Source organism: Haliotis cracherodii, unplaced genomic scaffold, assembly GCF_022045235.1.
Source record: "Haliotis cracherodii isolate W230 unplaced genomic scaffold, xgHalCrac1.p SCAF_11, whole genome shotgun sequence".
Taxonomy (NCBI): domain Eukaryota; kingdom Metazoa; phylum Mollusca; class Gastropoda; order Lepetellida; family Haliotidae; genus Haliotis; species Haliotis cracherodii.
The window spans coordinates 28,364,323-28,389,784 of record NW_027266266.1 but is presented as its reverse complement, the minus strand read 5'-3'; the positions used below and the strand labels follow the sequence as shown (position 1 = coordinate 28,389,784).

The 25,462-nt window shown below is 42.7% G+C and overlaps 2 protein-coding genes across 2 annotated transcripts in view; one reads left to right on the top strand and one right to left on the bottom strand.

Moving 5' to 3' along the window:
- Positions 1-8,990: 8,990 nt before the first annotated feature.
- LOC139455671 (zinc finger protein 271-like) lies at positions 8,991-11,142 on the top strand. Its single transcript, XM_071237227.1, has one exon. The coding sequence runs from the start codon at positions 9,332-9,334 to the stop codon at positions 10,601-10,603; it is 1,272 nt and encodes a 423-aa protein (XP_071093328.1). The 5' UTR covers positions 8,991-9,331; the 3' UTR covers positions 10,604-11,142.
- Positions 11,143-18,255: 7,113 nt separating this feature from the next.
- The window catches only part of LOC139455670 (Na(+)/citrate cotransporter-like), a 28,706-nt gene continuing 21,499 nt past the window's right edge, over positions 18,256-25,462 (bottom strand). The window contains exons 8-14 of the mRNA XM_071237226.1: positions 25,161-25,256; positions 23,213-23,317; positions 21,489-21,586; positions 19,957-20,075; positions 19,438-19,599; positions 18,893-19,030; positions 18,256-18,438 (exon numbers count right to left, since the gene is read on the bottom strand). Of these exons, the coding sequence (XP_071093327.1) occupies positions 18,256-18,438; positions 18,893-19,030; positions 19,438-19,599; positions 19,957-20,075; positions 21,489-21,586; positions 23,213-23,317; positions 25,161-25,256 (901 nt within the window). The remainder of the gene's footprint in view (positions 18,439-18,892; positions 19,031-19,437; positions 19,600-19,956; positions 20,076-21,488; positions 21,587-23,212; positions 23,318-25,160; positions 25,257-25,462) is intronic.

Sequence of the window (25,462 nt, the reverse complement as noted above, 5' to 3'; positions counted from 1 at the left end):
TTTACACATTCGCGGTTGGACGCCTCGCGTCTGAAACAAAAAGCCCTGTCGCCGTGAAACCTTCCTCGATAGTTAACACCAAGGTTCGGGGTGTGTGTACAATTATTTGTTTATTCTTGTGTGAGCTTTATACGAAATGTATACTAGTAACCAATGGGAAATGACTCGTCATGCCGAACAACCCGGTTCAATGTTGTGGGCCCATATCCCATCTAGCGAACTCATACATACATTTAAAACTGTGTTAGAGACTTTATTAAAAGGGGGCTGACAATTGGTACGAAACGTTGAGACTTCTAGACAGACAAATATACAATAAGATAATTCATTAACGTCTCAACCCAATAAAATACAGCAATGTACGTATACAACATAAAACATGTAGGGACTATAACAACACTCACACACACACAGACACACACACACACACACACACACACACACACGCACGCACACAGACAGACAGACACACACACACACACACAGACAGACACACACACGCACACAGACACACACGCACGCACACACACACACAGACAGACACGCACGCACACAAACACGCGCACGCACACACACAGACACACGCACACACAGACACACACACGCATACACACACACACGCACACACACAGACGCACACACACACGCACACACACGCATACACACGCACACACACAGACACGCACGCACACAGACACACACGCACGCACACAGACACGCGCACGCACACACACACACACACGCGCACGCACACACACACAGACAGACAGACGCACGCACACACACACACGCACGCACACACACACACGCGCACGCACACACGCACGCACACACACACGCACACGCACGCACAAGCGTACGCACCCTCGCTTGCACTCACGCAAACACACACACACACACATGTATATTCATCGATATAAAATAGATTTCCTCAAAGAACATAAAACATTGCAAGACAATATAATAATTTAAGGCTGATTTTCGCAAATCACAAAGTTATATCTAATCATGGACAGTTTCAGTGTCAGCACTGTTTCGACAAATCATACTGAAACGTGACATACTGCACATCATACAAGGACAGGACAATGTTAATTCCTCGCGCACATTGATACTCGTGTTTGAATGTATGGTACAAAGGAGGTCTACAAATGCGGTAGGAGTATTTTGTTACCTTACCTTAAGATTTTGTTCAATTTCATATTTACGAAAGTGACATATCCTCCACAGTGGTCAAAGAGTATTATATTTCCTTTACATAAGAAAGGACGTACAAGTGATGTTGATAATTATAGAGGCATTTCTTTGATGGACATATGTGGGAAAATATTTACTTTTATTCTTAACAAAAGACTCAACGATCTTGCATGTTTTTATGACAAATCAATATTTATTTGTACATGGGCCTGTGGCCTTTATACTGAATAAAGAAATTGAAATCGGCGCTCAGGAGGGATGCAATTCTGCACACTGACTGGGCCATGCTACCATTCTAATAAGGGGACGTTTTTAGGGACGATCCTTACATTATAGATGAAAACGACATTGGTATGTAAGTTCAAAGCCAGTAAAAACGTCATTATATTCCCCGAGAAACCACGTGCTCCTACCGAATACTATGGCGACAGTTATGTTCAAGGAAAGAAATAACATACCTTTGGATTTAGGATTATTTCGGAGGAATAAACTAATGATTGGATTTCAGTTCAATGTCCAGGAAGGACTCTGTGTAGCAGGGATAAAGACATGAATGCTACTCACAGACGACGGACATACACAAGAGAACAGAGACAAGCCAGCTGGTACATGTTTCTGTCATAATCATTGCTGTATCTCACACCTCGAGCTGAAATGTTCTTACTTCAAGAACGGCACAGTCTCACTTTGCCTCAATGGCGTGTAGCTGTCTGTAGACATGGTACCCAGACAGCACCGCTGTCAGCACGCTCTGCGTTATGTTATGTTGGTGTAACCGAAAACACTCCGAGGTATTCTTAGTCCACGTCCTACGGGAATCTCCCAGCATACGTCTCGGGGGAGCAGATGTACTGTTATTTTATTAATGGTCTGTATAGAGATAGATGGGAACCGGCGTTTACTTAAAACGAAGAAACATTTGGAATATTCATGGAAACGTCACTTTACACAGCGCTGTGCGCCCATCCTAGAAAGGACAAGGTATGATGAAGCCCCAGCAGGATCGGTGAAGTTATGCAGTGAGCAATGTGTCATCGCATGTCTTCATACTTGTCAAAAGAACGGATTAGACAGGTTCTCAGAAGTGTTTTTTTTTAAAAATTGAACATGAAATATTTTACCCTGGTTGATTTCCCTAGGCCATGTAGGGCAAGAGAGTACAAACTGAGGTACATCATCTTGAGACATGGATGTCACCACCGTTTGATTTCTCTTGAATTTCGAAACATCAGCCTTGCTCATCCATTTTAGTCATACCTCTGAAAATAAAGAGTAATCAATCCAAAGTTTATATCTACAAATTCAATATTTGATTTCAATAATAGTTTTTTAGTAAATAACCGTAAATAACTATCGCTATTGCCATTTTTTCAGTCATGTACCACTATTCTGTGATTGTACTTTTGGTATATACCAGTTGAGTATGATGATGATGATGATGATGATGATGATGATGATGATGATGATGATGACACTGTTCAGGTGGTTATGTTGTTACTGGACCTGCAGGCGGATGACAACCGGTATGGTCTCAGCCTTCACCTGTCTAACAACAAATGTCTACAATGAACAAAGGCTTGACATGAAGTTGCATAAAAAATAGATATATTCTGAAATTATATAATACAGCTTTCTGTACATATCCATGAAGACATCTCCTCGTATTCCAGGTCGTGATTTAGTTTGCATTGCATGTTCATGCACAGCAAACCATTTGGATTTTTGTTGGGAGCATGACATTCACATACGTGGATTTTGAATGTTTTGTTTGTTTATTTGTTGTTTAACGCCACACTCAGCAATATTCCAATTATATGACGACGGTCTGTAAATACTCGAGTCTGGACAAGACAGTCCAGTGATTGACATCATGAGCATCGGTCCACGCAATTGGGATACGATGATATACATCAACCTAGTCAGCGAGCCTGACCACCCGATCCCGTTAGTCGCCTCTCACGACAAGCATGGGTTGCTGAAGACCTATTGTACCCCGGATGTTCAGTGATTGTTTAGGTATCAGGTGCTCATAAAAACACTTTTGTTTAACCATAAATAACGCAAACGCTAATGCCGCGGCTTGCAGTTTAATGTACCTCGAAACACAACATCATCTCTTTGGAGACGTTAGTTACAGCAACAACACTCATGGCTTGCTACGGGCCGGTCGTCCACGTGTGACTTAATGTCTACAAGACAACCAAATTCGGTTGGTGCATCTACGGAATCGATACCAAACTGCCACATTAACAGCTCGGACAATTCCTGGATTGGGACCAATTAGTGACAGAACTATGGTGGTCGAGAGGGGACATCGCTTTCTCGCTTTCTCGCTCTATCGCTTTATCGCTTTATCGCTTTCTCGCTCTATCGCTCTATCGCTTTATCGCTTTCTCGCGGTTAAGTAATATCCCCTCTTGACCACTATAGGGGCCGGATGTGATATCTGCTACAATTGGGAGGTAATGTTGAACTTTTCTCACTATTTACTTAAAACATAATTTAACTGTAGAGACGTAGGTGATTTTAAAACAATCCACCGATTTTTGCGTAAAATGTAATGGATTTATTTATGGCCCTTTCCAGTTGTATGTGACCATCTCGCCGAAAGCGCGTGGCAGATCATGACAATACGCTCTAAATAAATCAGGTTAAAATCTAAATATTTACTATATATAAAAGTTATATAATTTTGGATGTTCTATAACTAGTTTTCGGTAGTATATGATGTTACAGTGTGTCATAAGGTTGTCCGTAAATGTTCTTTTTGACATTTGATGTATGTTTAACTTGAATTGTGTTTCTTGTCTTGTGCAAATCTACAAATATATGTACTTGCATATATTAATTTGATAAACACCGCTGTGAGTGAGTGAGTGGGAATGGTTTCACGTCGCTTTTAATAATAATCCAGTAATATCACGGGGAACACCAGAAATGGGCTTCACACATTGTACCCATGCGGGGATTAATCGAACTGGGTCTTCGGGTTGACGATCGAACGCTTTAACCACTAGGCTACCCCACTGCCCCCATCGCTGTGGCGTTACCACAGTTGATACCTGTACTTGTGTAAACTACACATATGGAGAGACATAATAATTAGTGAGGCCACACAGGTAAAGTTGATAAAAAAATGAAATGCATTACTATGATTATCTATAACATATATTAAATCAGCTATCATTATAATATGCTATGTATATCTTAAGTATAGTTTTGTCAAAAGTATGTATGTGTGTGTGTGTGTGTGTGTGTGTGTGTGTGTGTGTGTGTGTGTGTGTGTGTGTGTCCGACTCATTGTCTGTGTAAAAAGGTAGTAGATAACTACATAAGTCACATCAGAACGCACAATTGTTAACCATACAGTTCAAACGGATAGAGAATTGCTACATAAATATGTATATTCCTGTCTGAGCCTATACTATAATTGGATATCTAGTCTCTCCTGGCGGGAAAGTTAAACTATATTTTACAAGCACTTTAGCATTAAATTTAATTCCCGAAGACAGTTTGATCGAAAGTCATTCGAAAGAAACGAGTTGTTTTTAAAATATATTTACGACGCATTTCATTTCTGTTGTCCAAGGAATGAGGTTACGGGTTAATGACGCTCTCGAAAGTCGTATATGTGACTTAAGGTAGAGACATATATCTAAATCATCTGTATTTTGTAAGGGAAACATAACTGTGTACATGTACATATTTTGTTTGCATAATGTGCATGCAACTTAATGAACATAATTGTGATCCCGAAATCGGACGAGCACATATTCGGCTTCAATTCCAAATTTAATGACCGAAAAAAATAATTCTTTGGACGTTGTAAACAATACAAACTGGCAAATAAAACTGACAATTATTTGTCAATATATGATCTCCTTTTTATCAGTTTTAAAATTGATAGAGGAATGAGGGGAGGATACTATGAACAAAGTGAAAATATGAACAGTGACTATCTGTGTTCTGTGAATCTTGCTTATGTATTACACTACAAGAAAATATACAAGCTAAACGAGAAAAAATTACGTGTGTATTTTGTAACATATTTATCTACTACAAGATGTTTAAAAAATCTAATCATAAGAGGCAACATAGCGGTGAGATTTACAGGAATGGATCACTAAATGTCAGCAAAAACCGTTTTAATGCACGGCATTATGGGAAATATCGCTTTCTCGCTCTATCGCTTTCTCGCCCTATCGCTTCTTCTAATGACTAACCATAGTCATATGAAGGAATCGGGTGTTCTTTAACTTCTTTTGAATAGTATGTGCTGTAAATCTTGAAATTAACGTTAGAGTTAATAATAAATGCAAACAAATTAGCGTAGACTTAATTACCGCATTCGACGTAATAAGCGCCTAGGGCGCTCTCAAAATTAGAACATTATTTTGGTGTAAAAAAAGTTGAGTTGAAAGATGAATTCCGTGGTTTATGCTTACAGCCTGAAATGTTTATGTACGACAGATATATTTTTCCCGAATTTAATTGCCCATAATTAAGTGTGCATATAACGGGTGCTTATTATACGCGAATAAATAAGTCTTGTGTACATTAATCAATCGGAAGGGGTGCTGGGATTGTTCACTAGCCATTATATTAGCAAATAACGCCGTGGGCGTTTATTAGAGCGGGGCGCTTATTACGTCGAATACGGCAATTATACTTTGCATTTATGTCTCAGAAATGACTGTTGATAAGACGGCCTCACTGAACACTTTGAATAGCGGAAATACCAACTTGAATATAAAACCAATCAACTATCTATTTCCACATTACGGTTACTGAGAACCATATGTCATCCAAAAACTAGAAATTACATAATGAACATCCGGTAGTATTACCATTGCTTGGGTGAGGACTTCCACCGTACCATACTTTGATGACATCTACTCCGCAAACAGAATAAGCATTGATATAAGCGTTGTTTTTAGGAAAACACTTTTGCCTTTTAGGAAGTATGTACTACTCAGCGCTATTGAGTATCGGTCTTATTATCCCCCGCCACGAAGTGGAAGGGGGATATAGGAATGGGTGCCGTCCGTCTGTCCTTCCGTCCGTCCGTCCGTCACATTTCGTTTCAAGAGCAGATCTTGAAAACCGTACCATATTTTTTCACCAAACTTGGCACATAGATAGATCTAGTGGTGAACTGGTGCCTTTTGATAGTTTGGGATTTTAAAAAAAAGTTATTTTTTGAGTTTCCATGGCACCAACTTTGATTTAGACTGAAAATGGCGGTAGTCCTCGTTTCTGGAGCAGATCTTGAAAACCGTACCATATTTCTTCGTCATACTTGGCACACAGATAGGTCTAGTGGTGAACTGGTGCCTTTTGATAGTTTGGGATTTAAAAAAAATATATTTTTCGAGTTTCCATGGCAACGACTTTCACTTGGACTGAACTGGCAGTAGTGCTCGTTTCCGGGCCGGGCGCAGATCTTGAAAACCGTACCATATTTCTTCGTCATACTTGGCACATAGATAGGTCTAGTGGTGAACTGGTGCATTTTGATAGTTTGGCATGTTTAAAATTAACATTATTTTAGTTTCCATGGCACCGACTTTGATTTAGACTGAAAATGGCAGTAGTCCTAGTTTCCGGAGCAGATCTTGAAAAACGTACTATATTTCTTTTCAAACATAGTTCACAGGAGCTAATGCATTGCACACACACGACATGTCATATTGGCGGGGGATATGAGTATTTCATGCTTGTTTGCTATTTGTTTCGATAACTTGGCCTGGGGGCGGGGGATCCAATAGCTAAATAGGGCCATAAATCAATGTGGATCCAGAAATACGTGGATTGTTATAAAAGCACATATGTCTGTACTGTTAAATTATATTTAAGTAGATAGCGAGAAAATTTCAACATTCACCGTCCATATGTATAATTTGAAATGCGACTTGGAAAAATCTCAGCTCCCGAAAACACCCCCCCTCCCACATCAGCCCCCCCCCACACACACACATCAGCCCCCCCCCCCCCCCCCCCCTTCACACACACACACACACACACACACACACACACACACTGAGGACAATTCATTAATGTTGTTTAACGTATATACTTTTTATCGTATAGAAACACATGACGCATGCGACCCATATCGTGGCCAAGAGGGAATATTGCTGTACCGCGAGAAAGCGATAGAGCGAGAAAGCGAGAAAGCGAGAAAGCGAAAGAGCGATAAAGCGATAAAGCGATAGAGCGAGAAAGCGATAGAGCGAGAAAGCGAGAAAGCGAGAAAGCGATAGAGCGAGAAAGCGAGAAAGCGATAGAGCGATAGAGCGAGAAAGCGATGACCCCTCTCGGCCACCATACAGAACCGTACGCAACAGGTTGAAGGTGGACAACATCCGTCCGCAACCTCCAGCGATAAGCCCAATTTTGCATGCCTAGCTTGGTGTCGACAGCATCTGAGATTGGGAAGAAAAGACCAGGATAGTATACTGTTCACAGATGAGTCCGGGTTTCATCTGGACAGCTCTGATGGTCTTTCAATAATGTCCGCAAACTCGTTGCACATGTTGAAACAGACGTTTTTAGTAAGCATAACATGTCTCCAGACCTCTCCACCATAGAACACGTCTGGGATTAGCTGGAATAATGCCCATTATTTTCAAAAGCACTGTATATGGAGTACAGTTATGCTTTTCCTTCGGTATATGTCGTTTGTTAGCTGTGGACTTATTCGTTTGAATCCGAAGCGTTACCCCTATGCCTGTTATAAAATGTGAAAGTCACACGAAGCGCCTGGGACTTTAAATCGGGTTTCACATGTCAGGATGTTATTTATTCAAACAGGTTTTGTTTATGTCTATATTGCACAGGGTTGTGGAAACACTAATGGTTTCATAACTGTGTTTAAACAGAGATGTGTAGATATTGGTACAGAAATACAGGAATGGCTTCAAATGATTATTAGCTCAGATTATCTGTAACATTATAATTTATACAAGCCGCGCCAGAGATGTATAACACACCAGGTGTTTCAGATAAAGATTCGATCTGTGTATTAGGTAAATTCCGCACTCATTCGCGTTGATTGAAAATACAAAAACTGCTTAATAGTAAAAGTAATGCAAAAACAAATGTTGATCAGCTTCTGCTATACTGTGACCATTGTGATGCCTTAGTTGTTGACGACGAGTACTATGTTGTATTAGTCTGTTCATATTAAAAGCGAAGTAGAAAAACGTTCATCCCACAATATCACTATAAACGCCCTTCTCGTCAAAAATATATTGAACTAATGTCCTCTACAACACATTCAACAATCAAAGGTATTGCTCTGTATCTGAACAGAAATGTATGTAGATCAATTTTTTTTTTTTAAAAAAACACAGAAAACAAACAAACATGATTATGTATTAAATACCATTCCAAGTGCAACAAGGGCAGAAGTAGGAAGGAAAGACACGTCTTAAACGTAGGGGGGATGTCGTTTGGGATGATGGAGGTATTTTCTCCGTATCAAGGTGTGTTACGTCTTGAGCTGCCCATCTCACCTACTTAGGAAGGTATATTAACTTCAATTATCTGGCGGTATAATAGCTACTACAGTATAGAATATGTAAACAACGGGTTTATTTATTGATAAATTTGGAAAATTATCGCCATGCATATTGTAGCTGGATTTTTACATGGATAAAATGGATTATGTGCACCAATCATTTATTGTTGTTACATTAATTGCAATTCCGTATTTCGATACACAATCTGTATTTTAAATAAACCAACCAAAGGATAATTTCATTATTGCGCAGTGCGAAGCCGCAAACAGATCAGCCGAAGCATAGGTGCGTAATACGGAGTTTATGTACCTTTTAAAAACTTCCGGTTAATCCAACAACATAACAGAAAAATTGCTTCACGATGCTAGGATGCAACCTTAGTCAGAATTGAGCCGTGCTTGAATCTGTCTTCTTATTCATAACTAATTGCAAACTTGATTATTTACATGTCACGGAAATAGTGATGGTAATCTTCATGATCTGTCTCTACTCGGCTTCACATCTGGACAAGGTTCTCGTCGTCGAATCTTAGCCTAGGACTCTACCGGACTACAGGAATATGTACTCGTGGTTCACAGGTATGCTTCTGTTTAGGTAATTGAAAGTCAACAATGGATGTTACTGCAACAGGGGAGAGTAATTCAAGTGAAGACAGCAACACTGAACTGTTCTTTTCACAGATGAAAACTACAGACATAAGGACATGCCCAGATTCAAAATCTGCAACACGAAAGGTACAGACATGCAATGTCTGCCAGCGCTCATTTTTTGACCTGAGCACACTGAAATGTCACCTAAGAATCCACTCTGGGGAGAAGCCCTTTAAGTGCATAGAGTGCGGCAAAGAGTTCCGTCAATCTGGTCATCTTACAATTCATAGGCGCACACACACAAAAGTGAAACCATTTGAGTGCACATTATGTTTTAAATCATTTGGACAATCAGGCCACCTTGCTTGTCATATGAAAACACACAGTGGGGAGAAGCCTTATGCGTGTGATGTGTGTGACAAGACTTTCTCCCAGTCAGCACACCTAGTGACACACATGCGCTACCACACAGGAGAAAGACCATTCAGTTGTAACATGTGTGACCGTCGCTTCACAGACTCGGGGGACTTGCGGCGCCATGAACGGACACACACAGGGGAGAAGCTATACAGCTGTGAGATCTGCAAGAAATCTTTTGCAGGTGTCAGTTACCTCAAGTCTCACCGCCGCATCCACACAGGTGATAAGCCCTTTAAGTGTGACCTATGTGACAAGCTGTTCCGCCAGTCAGTGCATCTACGACGCCATGTTCAGAGAGTCCACATTAATGAAAGATCCATTATCTGTGGTGTATGTAGTCGCACTTTCTTTGAGTTGACAGATCTGACAAGACACATGAGGGTTCACACAGGTGAGAAGCCATTTCCCTGCCATGTATGTGACAAGACGTTTGCAGGGATCAATATCCTACAGAGCCACCTACGAACTCACACAGGTCAGCGGCCTTTCAAATGTGACATCTGTGGGAATGAATTTAAACAATCCGGTCACCTGAAACGTCATGTAATGAGAGTACACACTCACATCAAAGAGCACCCATGTCCAAAGTGTGGTGTTTTGTTTTATGAGCCGAGGGATGTCAAGAGACATCGGAAGTCTCACCCTAGCTGTGATGCACTGGTAACGGTTCCCCTGGTGCTGCCCTCCAGGTCGAGTGTGGCAGCTGGTGACGTGTCACTGTGTGAGGAGATGACCAACGACAGTTTGACATTACAACATGGGGAGTGTGCTGGCAGTAAGCAGGAGTTATCTGATGGACAAAACGAGGAACCTGAAGTCTGTGAGAATTATGAGCAAAGTGACAGTGACCAGCTTCTAGCCTTTGAGAGTTGAGACTGGCATTGCATGCTATAGTGAGGAGTATGAAAGTCTATCAAATAGTTGTGATGCTAACTACTCACTGAGATCAACATTGTCAAAGGTTCATGTAGGCTTATTTCATGCTACTCTGTCATCTAACACTCACTGTCAACTGGTTCATGTAGGCTTATTTCATGCTACTCTGTCATCTAACATTCACTGTCAACTGGTTCATGTAGGTTTATTTCATGCTACTCTGTCATCTAACGCTCACTGTCAACTGGTTCATGTAGGCTTATTTCATGCTACTCTGTCATCTAACACTCACTGTCAACTGGTTCATGTAGGCTTATTTCATGCTACTCTGTCATCTAACGCTCACTGTCAACTGGTTCATGTAGGCTTATTTCATGCTACTCTGTCATCATTTCAGTTCCAACATCTTGATGCCTCAAGTCATAAGAAGCAGTAACTTTGCATTAATATTGATAATAATGGCAATGACTTATTTAATTACTTGATGTTCTGTTACTTTGATTGTCACTGACCATTGCCATGTTGTTTTGTTGACATAGCCCGTTTACTTTGTCTATGTGATCTTGTGATTCTGCATTTTGGGCATCCTTGAAAGTTGAAATGACTGAGGTTATCATGGTTATGAAAGGGAAATATTGTGCAATAATTAAGATAATAATTAAAATATGTAAATCGCTTAGTAATCTTAGTAGTCCCTTGACACAACTCAAGCCTGATATATAACAAAAGTCTCACTTACACACACACATTCACTTTATTCAAGTAAATCAAATGAATCCGAATAAATTCTGCCTCTCAGATGCAAGCAACCAATCTGTGAAGAGGAATTATTTTGTGGAGATCACCGACACCTTTTTGTTGTTTCTATAGTAGGCATACACTTCAGGATTAAATTGCCTCATTGAAATTAGATTAACAGCCAAACCAAAAAGCATCTTAATCCAACCCTTTTGATATTGGCTGTGTGTGATGACTTTCTAAACAACTATTGTCAGACATTTTTACTGTCCAGGAAGTTGAGCATGAAAGTGAGCAGTAGCATTGTTGGTTAGTGAAATTCACCATCTGGTTTTAGAAACCAGATTTCGGGATAAACAGCACATTTTTAAAATATTGTAATTTATTAAATTCAAAATTATCCGGACAAGTGAGGTTCCACTGTTCACACCAGTATATTTTTTATTGCCAGTGCCCCCCCAGATTAGAGTAACAAATATTTACAGTCCACAGTGGTATGGCTGGAATATTACTCACTGCCACGGTTCAGAGACTCACCATGCTGCTCACATTTTTTCCTTTTTCCCATTTTGTAATCCTGATTTACAGTTACTTGACTGTTCCTGCCATTAAGTTGTCCAAGAATTCTTGTCAGCTTGTGTTCCTCATGGTCATTCCTTGGCTGGATATTGAAGAAACCAGACGATCAAAATACCAACCAGAAATCAGATCCACATCAGTTTATCTGAAAGCTAGTGTATACACTGGTAACATGTTCTAGTCAGCGTGAAGATGTGTCAAGTCCTATGTGGCCTTGTAATTACTGTATGCATGAACGTTGAATGTGTGTGTCTGCTTCTGTGTTATGCATGATTATGCAAATGATTAACCCTAGAATATATATGAGATACTGTTAGCATGGTTAGGAAAACTGTGACTAAAACAGGTGAATGAAATCAGGCAATGAGGGCTTCACGTTATGTGGTACTGTGATATATTTGTTAAAAATCATTTTTATTGTATATGATCATAGATCATTCTCATCTCAATGCACAGTATTTAATGAGGAGACAGTGTTTCGTCGCCACCAATGTACTCAATGTCATGAGAAGACAGTGTTTGGTCGCCACCAATGTCCATTATGTCATGGGAAGACAGTGTTTGGTCGCCACCAATGTCCATTATGTCATGGGAAGACAGTGTTTTGTCACCACCAATGTACATTATGTCATGGGAAGACAGTGTTTGGTCGCCACCAATGTACATTATGTCATGAGAAGACAGTGTTTGGTCGCCACCAATGTACATTATGTCATGAGAAGACTGTTTGGTCGCCACTATGTCATGAGAAGACAGTGTTTGGTCGCCACCAATGTCCATTATGTCATGGGAAGACAGTGTTTGGTCGCCACCAATGTCCATTATGTCATGGGAAGACAGTGTTTGGTCGCCACCAATGTACATTATGTCATGAGAAGACAGTGTTTGGTCGTCACCAATGTACATTATGTCATGGGAAGACAGTGTTTGGTCGCCACCAATGTACATTATGTCATGAGAAGACAGTGTTTGGTCGCCACCAATGTCCATTATGTCATGGGAAGACAGTGTTTGGTCGCCACCAATGTCCATTATGTCATGGGAAGACAGTGTTTGGTCGCCACAATGTACATTATGTCATGAGAAGACAGTGTTTGGTCGCCACCAATGTCCATTATGTCATGAGAAGACAGTGTTTGGTCGCCACCAATGTCCATTATGTCATGGGAAGACAGTGTTTGGTCGCCACCAATGTACATTATGTCATGAGAAGACTGTTTGGTCGCCACTATGTCATGAGAAGACAGTGTTTGGTTGCCACCAATGTACTCAATGTCATGAGAAGACAGTGTTTGGTCGCCACTTTGTCATGAGAAGACAGTGTTTGGTTGCCACCAATGTACATTATGTCATGAGAAGACAGTGTTTGGTCGCCACTTTGTCATGAGAAGACAGTGTTTGGTTGCCACAATGTACATTATGTCATGAGAAGACAGTGTTTTGTCGCCACCAATGTACATTATGTCATGAGAAGACAGTGTTTGGTCGCCACAATGTACATTATGTCATGAGAAGACAGTGTTTGGTCGCCACCAATGTACATTATGTCATGAGAAGACAGTGTTTGGTCGCCACAATGTACATTATGTCATGAGAAGACAGTATTTGGTCGCCACCAATGTACATTATGTCATGAGAAGACAGTGTTTTGTCACCACCAATGTACATTATGTCATGAGTAGACAGTGTTTGGTGGCCACCAATGTCCATTATGTCATGGGAAGACAGTGTTTGGTCGCCACCAATGTACATTATGTCATGAGAAGACTGTTTGGTCGCCACTATGTCATGAGAAGACAGTGTTTGGTTGCCACCAATGTACTCAATGTCATGAGAAGACAGTGTTTGGTCGCCACTTTGTCATGAGAAGACAGTGTTTGGTTGCCACCAATGTACATTATGTCATGAGAAGACAGTGTTTGGTCGCCACTTTGTCATGAGAAGACAGTGTTTGGTTGCCACAATGTACATTATGTCATGAGAAGACAGTGTTTTGTCGCCACCAATGTACATTATGTCATGAGAAGACAGTGTTTGGTCGCCACAATGTACATTATGTCATGAGAAGACAGTGTTTGGTCGCCACCAATGTACATTATGTCATGAGAAGACAGTGTTTGGTCGCCACAATGTACATTATGTCATGAGAAGACAGTATTTGGTCGCCACCAATGTACATTATGTCATGAGAAGACAGTGTTTGGTCGCCACCAATGTACATTATGTCATGAGAAGACAGTGTTTGGTCGCCACAATGTACATTATGTCATGAGAAGACAGTGTTTGGTCGCCACCAATGTACATTATGTCATGAGAAGACAGTGTTTGGTCGCCTCCAATGTCCATTATGTCATGAGAAGACTGTTTGGTCGCCACTATGTCATGAGAAGACAGTGTTTGGTCGCCTCCAGTGTACATTATGTCATGAGAAGACAGTGTTTTGTCACCACCAATGTACATTATGTCATGAGAAGACAGTGTTTTGTCACCACCAATGTACATAATGTCATGAGAAGACAGTGTTTGGTCGTCACCAATTTACATTATGTCATGAGAAGACAGTGTTTTGTCACCACCAATTTACATTATGTCATGAGAAGACAGTGTTTTGTCACCACCAATGTACATTATGTCATGAGTAGACAGTGTTTGGTGGCCACCAATGTACATTATGTCATGAGAAGACAGTGTTTTGTCACCACCAATGTCCATTATGTCATGAGAAGACAGTGTTTTGTCACCACCAATGTACATTATGTCATGAGTAGACTGTTTGGTTGCCACTATGTCATGAGAAGACAGTATTTGGTCGCCACCAATGTCCATTATGTCATGAGAAGACAGTGTTTGGTGGCCACCAATGTACATTATGTCATGAGAAGACTGTTTGGTTGCCACTATGTCATGAGAAGACAGTATTTGGTCGCCACCAATGTCCATTATGTCATGAGAAGACTGTTTGGTTGCCACTATGTCATGAGAAGACAGTGTTTGGTCGTCACCAATGTACATTATGTCATGAGAAGACTGTGTTTGGTCGTCACCAATGTACATTATGTCATGAGAAGACTGTGTTTGGTCGTCACCAATGTGTCTGCTTTTGTGGTGGACAGTGTACACAAAGGGTTATTTAGTGAAGGACTTCTTGCAAGAAGAGAACACTTGTTTTTTTAGAATTAGGTGGAATCCAACAACTTTTAAGTTTATAGGCTGCTTGTATGGTAGCATCACGTCAGAAAAATCAGTTTTGTTTGATTCTTGATTCTTGTTTTTTTACATGTATTAGCATCGTCATGCCCACAAAATATTTTCAAAATCTTATAGTTGCAACAACTTTATTCACGTGTGCTGATGACAGAAAAAAATAAATCAATAAAAGCTATGTTTTAAATTATGGTTCAAATTAATGCATTTTATGTTCAATCTCAATTCTGAGTGGGAATCAAATTACAGTTATGGAGAGATATTGAAATTCGTAAAATGGATGTCTGCCATCTTTGATCGTGTTTTAAACTATTTCATTGCATTCCTTGGCCCCGAAAACCTATTATTTGCCACCAAGATCATGTTTCTATGTCAAATAGATCCAAAGTTACGGCCATATTTCGAAATTTGTAATACGGATGGTGGCAATCTTGGATTTCTCAATTTTGAGTGGGAACCATTGGTTTGCAAGGGTGGATCCCATTAAAATCGGATTCTGCATACTCCATAACCCCTATGTACAAATTTTCATGCTTTCTTCCAGGAGTGAACATTTATTTGACATATCTGCCCAGCTACAGTGTTGACATTGTGATATAAAAGAAAATAGATTATTTGAATCATAATTAATCATAGTTAAGGTCGCTGCTCTTTATGTTGTCAGCAGAAACTTTTCAAGGTATTTTTGTACCCTACTGTTATAATATATGCAGCATTATCACAATTACTTCATGATCACATGAACAATCTTATGTAAATCTCCAGCGTCATCATGGCCACATAAACATTCTTATGTAAATCTCATGCAGCATCATGGCCACATGAACATTCCTAGGTAGATCCCCAGTATCATCATCATGGCCACATGAACATTCTTATGTAAATCACCAGCAGCATCATGGCCACATGAACATTCTTATGTAAATCTCCAGCATCATCACGGCCACATGAACATTCCTATGTAAATCTCCAGCATCATCATGGCCACATGAACATTCCTAGGTAGATCCCCAGTATTATCATGGCCACATGAACATGCCTAGGTAGATCCCCAGTATTATCATGGCCACATGAACATGCCTAGGTAGATCCCCAGTATCATCATCACGGCCACATGAACATTCCTAGGTAGATCCCCAGTGTTATCATCATAGCCACATGAACATGCCTAGGTAGATCCCCAGTATTATCATGGCCACATGAACATGCCTAGGTAGATTTCCAGTATCATCATCACGGCCACATGAACATGCTTAGGTAGATCCCCAGTATCATCATCATGGCCACATGAACATGCCTAGGTAGATCCCCAGTATTTTCATGGCCACATGAACATGCCTAGGTAGATCCCCAGTATTATCATCACAGCCACATGAACATTCCTAGGTAGATCCCCAGTATTATCATCATAGCCACATGAACATGCCTAGGTAGATCCCCAGTATTATCACGGCCACATGAACATGCCTAGGTAGATCCCCAGTATCATCATCACGGCCACATGAACATGCCTAGGTAGATCCCCAGTATTATCACGGCCACATGAACATGCCTAGGTAGATCCCCAGTATCATCATCACGGCCACATGAACATTCCTAGGTAGATCCTCAGTATCATCATCACGGCCACATGAACATGCCTAGGTAGATCCCCAGTATTATCATCACGGCCACATGAACATGCCTAGGTAGATCCCCAGTATTATCACGGCCACATGAACATGCCTAGGTAGATCCCCAGTATCATCATAACGGCCACATGAACATTCCTAGGTAGATCCCCAGTATTATCATCATAGCCACATGAACATGCCTAGGTAGATCCCCAGTATTATCATGGCCACATGAACATGCCTAGGTAGATCCCCAGTATCATCGTCACGGCCACATGAACTTGCCTAGGTAGATCCCCAGTATTATCATGGCCACATGAACATGCCTAGGTAGATCCCCAGTATCATCATCACGGCCACATGAACATTCCTAGGTAGATCCCCAGTATTATCATCATAGCCGCATGAACATGCCTAGGTAGATCCCCAGTATTATCATGGCCGCATGAACATGCCTAGGTAGATCCCCAGTATCATCATCACGGCCACATGAACATGCCTAGGTAGATCCCCAGTATTATCATCATAGCCACATGAACATGCCTAGGTAGATCCCCAGTATCATCACCACGGCCACATAAACATGCCTAGGTAGATCCCCAGTATCATCATCACGGCCACATGAACATTCCTAGGTAGATCCCCAGTATCATCATCATGGCCAAATGAATATTCCTAGGTAGATCCCCAGTATTATCATGGCCACATGAACATTGCTAGGTAGATCCCCAGTATCATCATCACGGCCACATGACATTCCTAGGTAGATCCCCAGTATTATCATGGCCACATGAACATGCCTAGGTAGATCCCCAGTATCATCATCACGGCCACATGAACATTCCTAGGTAGATCCCCAGTATTATCATCACGGCCACATGAACATGCCTAGGTAGATCCCCAGTATCATCGTTATGGCCACATGGACATTCCTAGGTAGATCCCCAGTATTATCTTCACGGCTACATGAACATTTCTAGGTAGATCCCCAGTATCATCATCATGGCCACATGCACATGCCTAGGTAGATCTCCATCATCATCATGGCCACATGAACATTCCTAGGTAGATCCCCAGTATTATCATCATGGCCACATGAACATTCCTAGGTAGATCCCCAGTATTGTCATGGCCACATGAACATTCCTAGGTAGATCCCCAGTATTATCATCATGGCCACATGAACATTCCTAGGTAGATCCCCAGTATTGTCATGGCCACATGAACATGCCTAGGTAGATCCCCAGTATTATCATCATGGCCACATGAACATTCCTAGGTAGATCCCCAGTATTGTCATGGCCACATGAACATGCCTAGGTAGATCCCCAGTATTATCATCATGGCCACATGAACATTCCTAGGTAGATCCCCAGTACTGTCATGGCCACATGAACATGCCTAGGTAGATCCCTAGTATCATCATCACGGCCACATGAACACAGATAGAAGGCACAACGACAAGGTAGCAGTTTGAGGATTATAGTTGGTAGTGGTGGAGGTGCTCTGTGGGTATTATAGAAGCGTGTTCACAGTGGTGTTGACAGTCTGCAGGACGAATGACGTGTTGTAAGATTCGGTGACTGGCCCAAACCATGCCGGGACCTGATGAAGTTGGAAGTACGCCATGCCCCACGTGTTGACTGATAGTATCACACACACCATAGTGACGATCTTTATGAGGAAGCCACTCTTTACCTAAATGGAAACACACTCTGTTACGTATACGTAATGCACTTCAAAATCAGGGTAATCGAGTTAGTGAATGATGCTAATTTCCAACCCTTTTTAAAACTGCGTCTATTTAGTCGGGTAGGCATGTATGGTAGCCGACCAGAACAGTCATAATGTGTTTCCTCTGTCTATTAATGTGTGTGACATATTGTCTGCTTCCCCCTGTATCAGATCGGTTGGGTAGCCGTGCGGTTAAAGTGTCGCTTGCCATGCCGATGACCCGGGTTCGATTCGATGTGTGAAGCCCATTTCTGGTGACCCCCGCCTTGATATTGCTGGAATATTGCTAAAAGCGGCGTAAAATCAAACTCACTCACTCTCTGTATATCAAAACGTTATGCTTGATGTCTATGACATCTGACCAGAGATAGCATGGTATGGTAAGATGTCATGGAATATAGTGTAACCATGGTATTACCATATCGATGACCCGGATGTCGCCACCAGCAAATGCTATAGCATTAGGAGGGGTTGCCACTGGCAACATAAATGCACATGACGTCACTATGGTGGCAGGAAGCATGAAGTACATGGGGTGGACGACCATACTGCGCGCCTGCAAATAAAACGAATACATAACCCATTGCATTCTACCGATTTATGTACAGTGTTACATGTTTACAGACTGGGCATGACACGTACGGACTGAAGACTACAACAGGGATCGGATGGACCCCTGGATGACGAACATGGATAGTAGAAAAATACAGAAAATACAATTGTCACCACCAAAATGTCTGTTAAAGACTTGATTATGTTTGATTATTTTGATTAATTTTCAGGCTGATGCGATATTGCTGTTACATGGACGATATTTGGTGTAATCCGCATGGGAGGGGGGGGGGGGGGGGGGGGGGAATTATGTACAAGAAAGTATGTACACTCGTTCTGAATTTCAACCTATGAAAGATTTATTAGCCTCCCGTCCCAACTGAAAGTTACTATGGTGCTTGGTATACTTACCACTTCAGAGATTATTGGTAACAGTAGAGTTGCGACGACTGTGTTGGCTATAAACTCCGTGCCCACACCCGAGATAAGCGTGACCACGATCCCTGCTACAGTCGGAGACATGGCTTTAACAAAGACCAGCTGCTCGGCCACTGCTCGGGACATGCCAGACTTCTGCAACCGCGGACATAGTTGAACTTAACGTGGGAGTTCGACTAGACCCAGCCAATACAAGTAGAGTGGAACGTAGACATGAACTATAGTGCAGTGAGAACGTGTTGTTTAGCGTCACCGGGCCTGATATCTTCGGGAAATTAGTGGAAATTGGGAAACATAATCACAACCATGAGTGAGTATGGTTTTACGCCGCTTTTAGCAATATTCCAGCAATATCACGGCGGGGGACACCAGAAATTGGCTTCACACATTGTTCCCATGTCGAGAATAGAACCCGGGTCTCCGGCGTGACGAGTGAACACTTTAACTACTAGGCTACCCGACCGCCCCTGTACACTTCAAGACAAGACTCACCTGACAGGCATCAGCTAGAGCGAACCCTCCCCCCAGCAACAGAAGAACGCCCCAGGGGAACCTTGAACTCACCGTGGACCACTGTAAGATTGACTCTTGTGATACTGGTTCACTGTTATCTGACATAAAGCACAGCATCGGAGTCAGAGTCAAAAGATATGTTGGCCGATATTTTGCTATATCACGAGGGCTGGCTGAAAAGTTCTAAGCCTAAGTGGGATATCTCAATCAGATTGAAACAAACTTTTGTCACCAACAAGTACAATCATTTAATTAATCATAGACATAAGAACTGCAACTGTAGTGTTATTATTGTCTTTGTACCAGACCATCTTGTGAACCTACCCATTGAAATCACCAGAAATGGACAAAACTGGCTATAGGGCAGTCATCAAGTACCTGCAACTGAAAGGGCTAACTCCAACACAGATACATGCTGACATGGTCTCCACTTTAGGAGATGATGCCCCTTCCTTTTCCACTGTAAAGAAGTGGGGCTGCGGAATTCAAGCGTGGCAGAGAGAGCCTTGACAATGACCCGCGTCCAGGAAGGCCTTCAACAGCAACCATTCCGGAAAACATTACCTGGGTGCATGACTGGTGATGGCTGTTCGACGATTGACCACTCGACATATTGGCAGTGTTGTTGGCATCTCACCTGAGGGGATTGAGCACATTATCACCAACAAGTTGGGGAATGACAAGTTTCTGCAAGATGGGTGCCAAAGCCCTTGACAGCAGATCAGAAACGTGTCAGATTCCTGATGTCTCGTGACAATTTATGCAGATCCCGATGACTTTTTGGCCCGACTTGTAACCATGGATGAGACCTGGATTCATCACTTTCAACCAGAAACCAAAATTCAGTCTAAACAATGGAAGCATCCGGAATCACCAGCTCCCCGCCCCCCCCCCCCCCCCCCCCCCCCCCCCCCCCCCCCCAAAAAAAAAGAAGCCAAGTCTGTTCCTTCTGCTGGAAAGGTGATGGCTTCAGTCTTTTGGGATTCCAAGGGTATTCTGCTGATTGTGGCTTCGAACTCATTGACCATCCCCCTTATTCACCCGATTTGGCCCCGTCAGACTTCCACCCTGTTTCCCAAAATGAAAAAAGGAGCTAGCCGGTCGCCATTTTCCTAGTAATGATGACGTCATTTCCGCTGTGAACGACTTTGTTAGGGTGGCTGAAGAAAATGTCTCCTTGACCGGCATCCAGGCCTTGCAGCATCGCTGGCAAAAGTGTGTAAACCTGGAAGGGGACTATGTGGAGAAATAAATGAAAACCATCGACTTGGTACGGGTCTTTCACAGGTCTTTCACAGTTAGGCTTAGAACTTTTCAGCCAGCCCTCGTATGTCCTAACAACAAGTGTAAAATCTCACAAGTGAAAGTGTAATTTGTGAACATGTCGAGTAGTATACATACTACTCTGGTGCCAGTTTATGGTGTAAACTGTTTATAATATTGTGTCCAACCGTGTGTAAAAGCGATGTTATAAACAGCTTTAAGTCCAGCAGGTGATTACTACCACGTACCTCCTTTCCTCCTAAAGAACAGAACATTTGGTCTTCGTCGTGGAAAGATGAACAGGCTGCAGGTTACCATCACAGCAGGAACAGAGTCACTCAAATAGCTGGGGAACAGAAGGAAAATCGTCACTCAGATAGCCGGGGAACGGGGGGAACAGCGTCACTCAAATGGCTTGGGTACAGAGGGAACAGCGTCACTCAAGTAGCTGGAGAACAGCGTCACTCAAATAGCTGGGGAACAGCGTCAATCAAATAGCTGGGGAACAGCGTCACTCAAATAGCTGGGAAACAGAGGGAAAAGCGTCACTCAAATAGATGGGGAACAGAGGGAACAGCGTCACTCAATAGATGGGGAACAGGGCACAGCGTCACAGAAATAGCTGGAGTACAGCGTCACTCAAATAGCTGGGGAACAGAGGGAACAGCGTCACTCAAATAGCTGGAGAACAGAAGGAACTGCGTCACTCAGATAGCTGGGGAACAGCGTCACTCAAATAGCTGGGGAAACAGCGTCACTCAAATAGCTGGGAAACAGAGGAAAAAGCGTCACTCAATAGATGGGGAACAGAGGGAACAGCGTCACTCAAATAGCTGGAGAACAGAAGGAACTGCGTCACTCAAATAGCTGGGGAGCAGCGTCACTCAAATAGCTGGGGAACAGAGGGAACAGCGTCACTCAAATAGCTGGAGAGCAGAGTCACTCAAATAGCTGGGAAACAGAGGGAACAGCGTCACTCAAATAGCGGGAGAACAGCGTCATTCAAATAGCTAGGGAACATCGTCACTCAAATAGCTGGGGAACAGAGGGAACAGCGTCACTCAAATAGCTGGAGAACATAAGGAACTGCGTCACTCAAATAGCTGGGGAACAGCATCACTCAAATAGCTAGAGAACAGCATCACTCAAATAGCTGGAGAACACCTTCACTCAAATAGCTGGGGAACAGCGTCACTCAAACAGCTGGGGAACAGAGGGAACATCGTCGCTCAAATAGCTGGGGAACAGAGGGAACTGCGTCACTCAGATAGCTGGGGAAACAGTGTCACTCAAGTAGCCTGTGAAACAGAGGGACAGCGTCACTCAAATAGCTGGAGAACAGAGGGAACAGCGTCACTCAAACAGCTGGGGAACAGAGGGACAGCGTCACTCAAATAGCTGGAGAACAGAGGGAACAGCGTCACCCAGATAGCTGGGAAACAGAGGGAACAGCGTCACCCAGATAGCTGGTAGAACAGAGGGAACAACGTCACCCAGATAGCTGGGCAACAGGGGGAACTGCGTCACCCAGATGGCTGGGAAACAGAGGGAACAGTGTCACTCAAGTAGCTGGGAAAACAGAGGGAACAGCGTCACTCAAGTAGCTGGGGAACAGAGGGAACAGCGTCACTCAATATGCTGAAGAACAGCGGGAACAGCGTCACCCAGATAGCTGGGGAACAGAGGGAACAGCGTCACTCAAATAGCTGGAGAACAGAGGGAACAGCGTCATTCAAATAGCTGGAGTACAGCGTCACTCAAATAGCTGGGGAACAGATGGAACAGCGTCACTCAAATAGTTGGGAAACAGCGTCACTCAAATAGCTGGGGAACAGAGGGAACAGCGTCACTCAAATAGCTGGGAAACGGAAGGAACAGTGTCACTCAAATAGCTGGGAAACAGAGGGAACAGCGTCACTCAAATAGCTGGGGTACAGATGGGACAGCATCACTCAAATAGCAAACTACATACCCGTCCAGGAAAACATGTGACCATCCAGTGAAAAACCCCGGCTTCCTAGTCAGCCACAGTAGTACCAGCACAATGAAGTGGATCATCACAATCCATTCTGCAAAACTGACCAGTACACTTCCATAAACAACGGTCATCACAAGTACACGTCCATATACAACGGTCATCACAAGTACACGTCCATATACAACGGTCATCACAAGTACACGTCCATAAACAACGGTCATCACAAGTACACGTCCATAAACAACGGTCATCACAAGTACACGTCCATAAACAACGGTCATCACAAGTACACGTCCATAAACACGGTCATCACAAGTACACGTCCATATACAACGGGCATCACAAGTACACGTCCATATACAACGGTCATCACAAGTACACGTCCATAAACAACGGTCATCACAAGTACACGTCCATAACCAAAAACGGTCATCACAAGTACACGTCCATAAACCAAAACGGTCATCACAAGTACACGTCCATTAACAACGGTCATCACAAGTACACGTCATAACCAAAACGGTCATCACAAGTACACGTCCATAAACAAAGGTCATCAACAAGTACACGTCCATAAACAACGGTCATCACAAGTACACGTCCCTTAACAACGGTCATCACAAGTACACGTCCATAAACAACAGTCATTACAAGTACACGTCCATAAACAACGGACATCACAAGTACACCGTCCCATAAACAACGGTCATTACAAGCGCTTTACCGTAGTTAATAAAGTGTCCTTGTGGTGACCGTTGTGTATGATGAACGCACGTGTAGAGTGAATGTCAACTATCTAAATAAGTGCACCAAGTGCATAAACTGGCCGGCACGGGTACCACATGCATGTTAACGCCAACACAGGAACCACGTGCATGTTAACGTCAAGGCAGGAACCACGTGCATGTTAACGTCAACACAGGTACCACATGCATGTTAACATCAACACAGGTACCACGTGCATGTTAACGACAACATAGGTAACACGTGCATGTTAACTGTCAACACAGGTACAAACGTGCATGTTAACGCCAACACAGGTGCCACGTGCATGTCAACGCCAACACAAGAACCACGTGCATGTTAACGCCAACACAGGAACCACGTGTATGTTAACGTCAAGACAGGAACCACATGCATGTTAACGTCAAGACAGGGAACCACGTGCATGTTAACGCCAACACAGGAACCACATGCATGTTAACGCCAACACAGGAACCACGTCCATGTTAACGCCAACACAGGTACCACGTGCTGTTAACGTCAACACAGGAACCACGTGTATGTTAACGTCAAGACAGGAACCACATGTATGTTAACGTCAAGACAGGAACCACGTGCATGTTAACGCCAACACAGGAACCACGTGCATGTTAACGTCAAGACAGGAACACGTGCATGTTAACGCCAACACACGTACCACGTGCATGTTAACGTCAATACAGGTACCACGTGCATGTTAACGACAACATAGGTAACACGTGCATGTTAACTGTCAACACAGGTACCACGCGCATGTTAACGTCACTATACGTACCACGTCCATGTTAACGCCAACACAGGTACCACGTGCACGTTAACGTCAACACAGGTACCACGTGCATGTTAACGTCAACACAGGTACCACGTGCATGTTAACGCCAACACACGTACCACGTGCATGTTAACGTCAACACAGGTACCACGTGCATGTTAACGCCAACACACGTACCACGTGCATGTTTACGTCAACACAGGTGCCACGTGCATGTTAACGTCACTACACGTACCACGTGCATTTTAACGTCAACACAGGTACCACGTGCATGTTAACGCCAACACAGGTGCCACGTGCAGGAACAAATATTCTATCTCTGACACTCGGTTATGAGTCATAATCGAGGAGAAAGTTTGCACAGGGAACGGTGGCCAAATGGTTGTCGCAATAGTGAGTAGAGAGTACCTCAACGGACCAAGAGCTATGTAATCCTTCTTTATAAGGTTTCTTATTTCCTTGTCGTCTTCGGCATTTTCTGATTTTTGGCAGCAAAATGTTTTCCTGAAATGAGAATAGTGGCAGCTGAATTCAAGAGTATCGAGACGAACAACAGTTATGTTTTGACCGAAATGTCACCCAAAGACCACACTATCATGCTAATGTTTTCATCCACTACAAATTGTGTTTGTCAGAAGCAGCTATGTGTCACGTCCCCGACTGTCCAAAGAAAGATTGATTTGATGACTACACGTTACTATGTTAGTTAC

What these genes read in the sequence shown, in the direction of transcription:
- LOC139455671 (XM_071237227.1), top strand. Translation starts at nt 9,332, where the DNA reads ATGGATGTTACTGCAACAGGGGAGAGTAATTCAAGTGAAGACAGCAAC.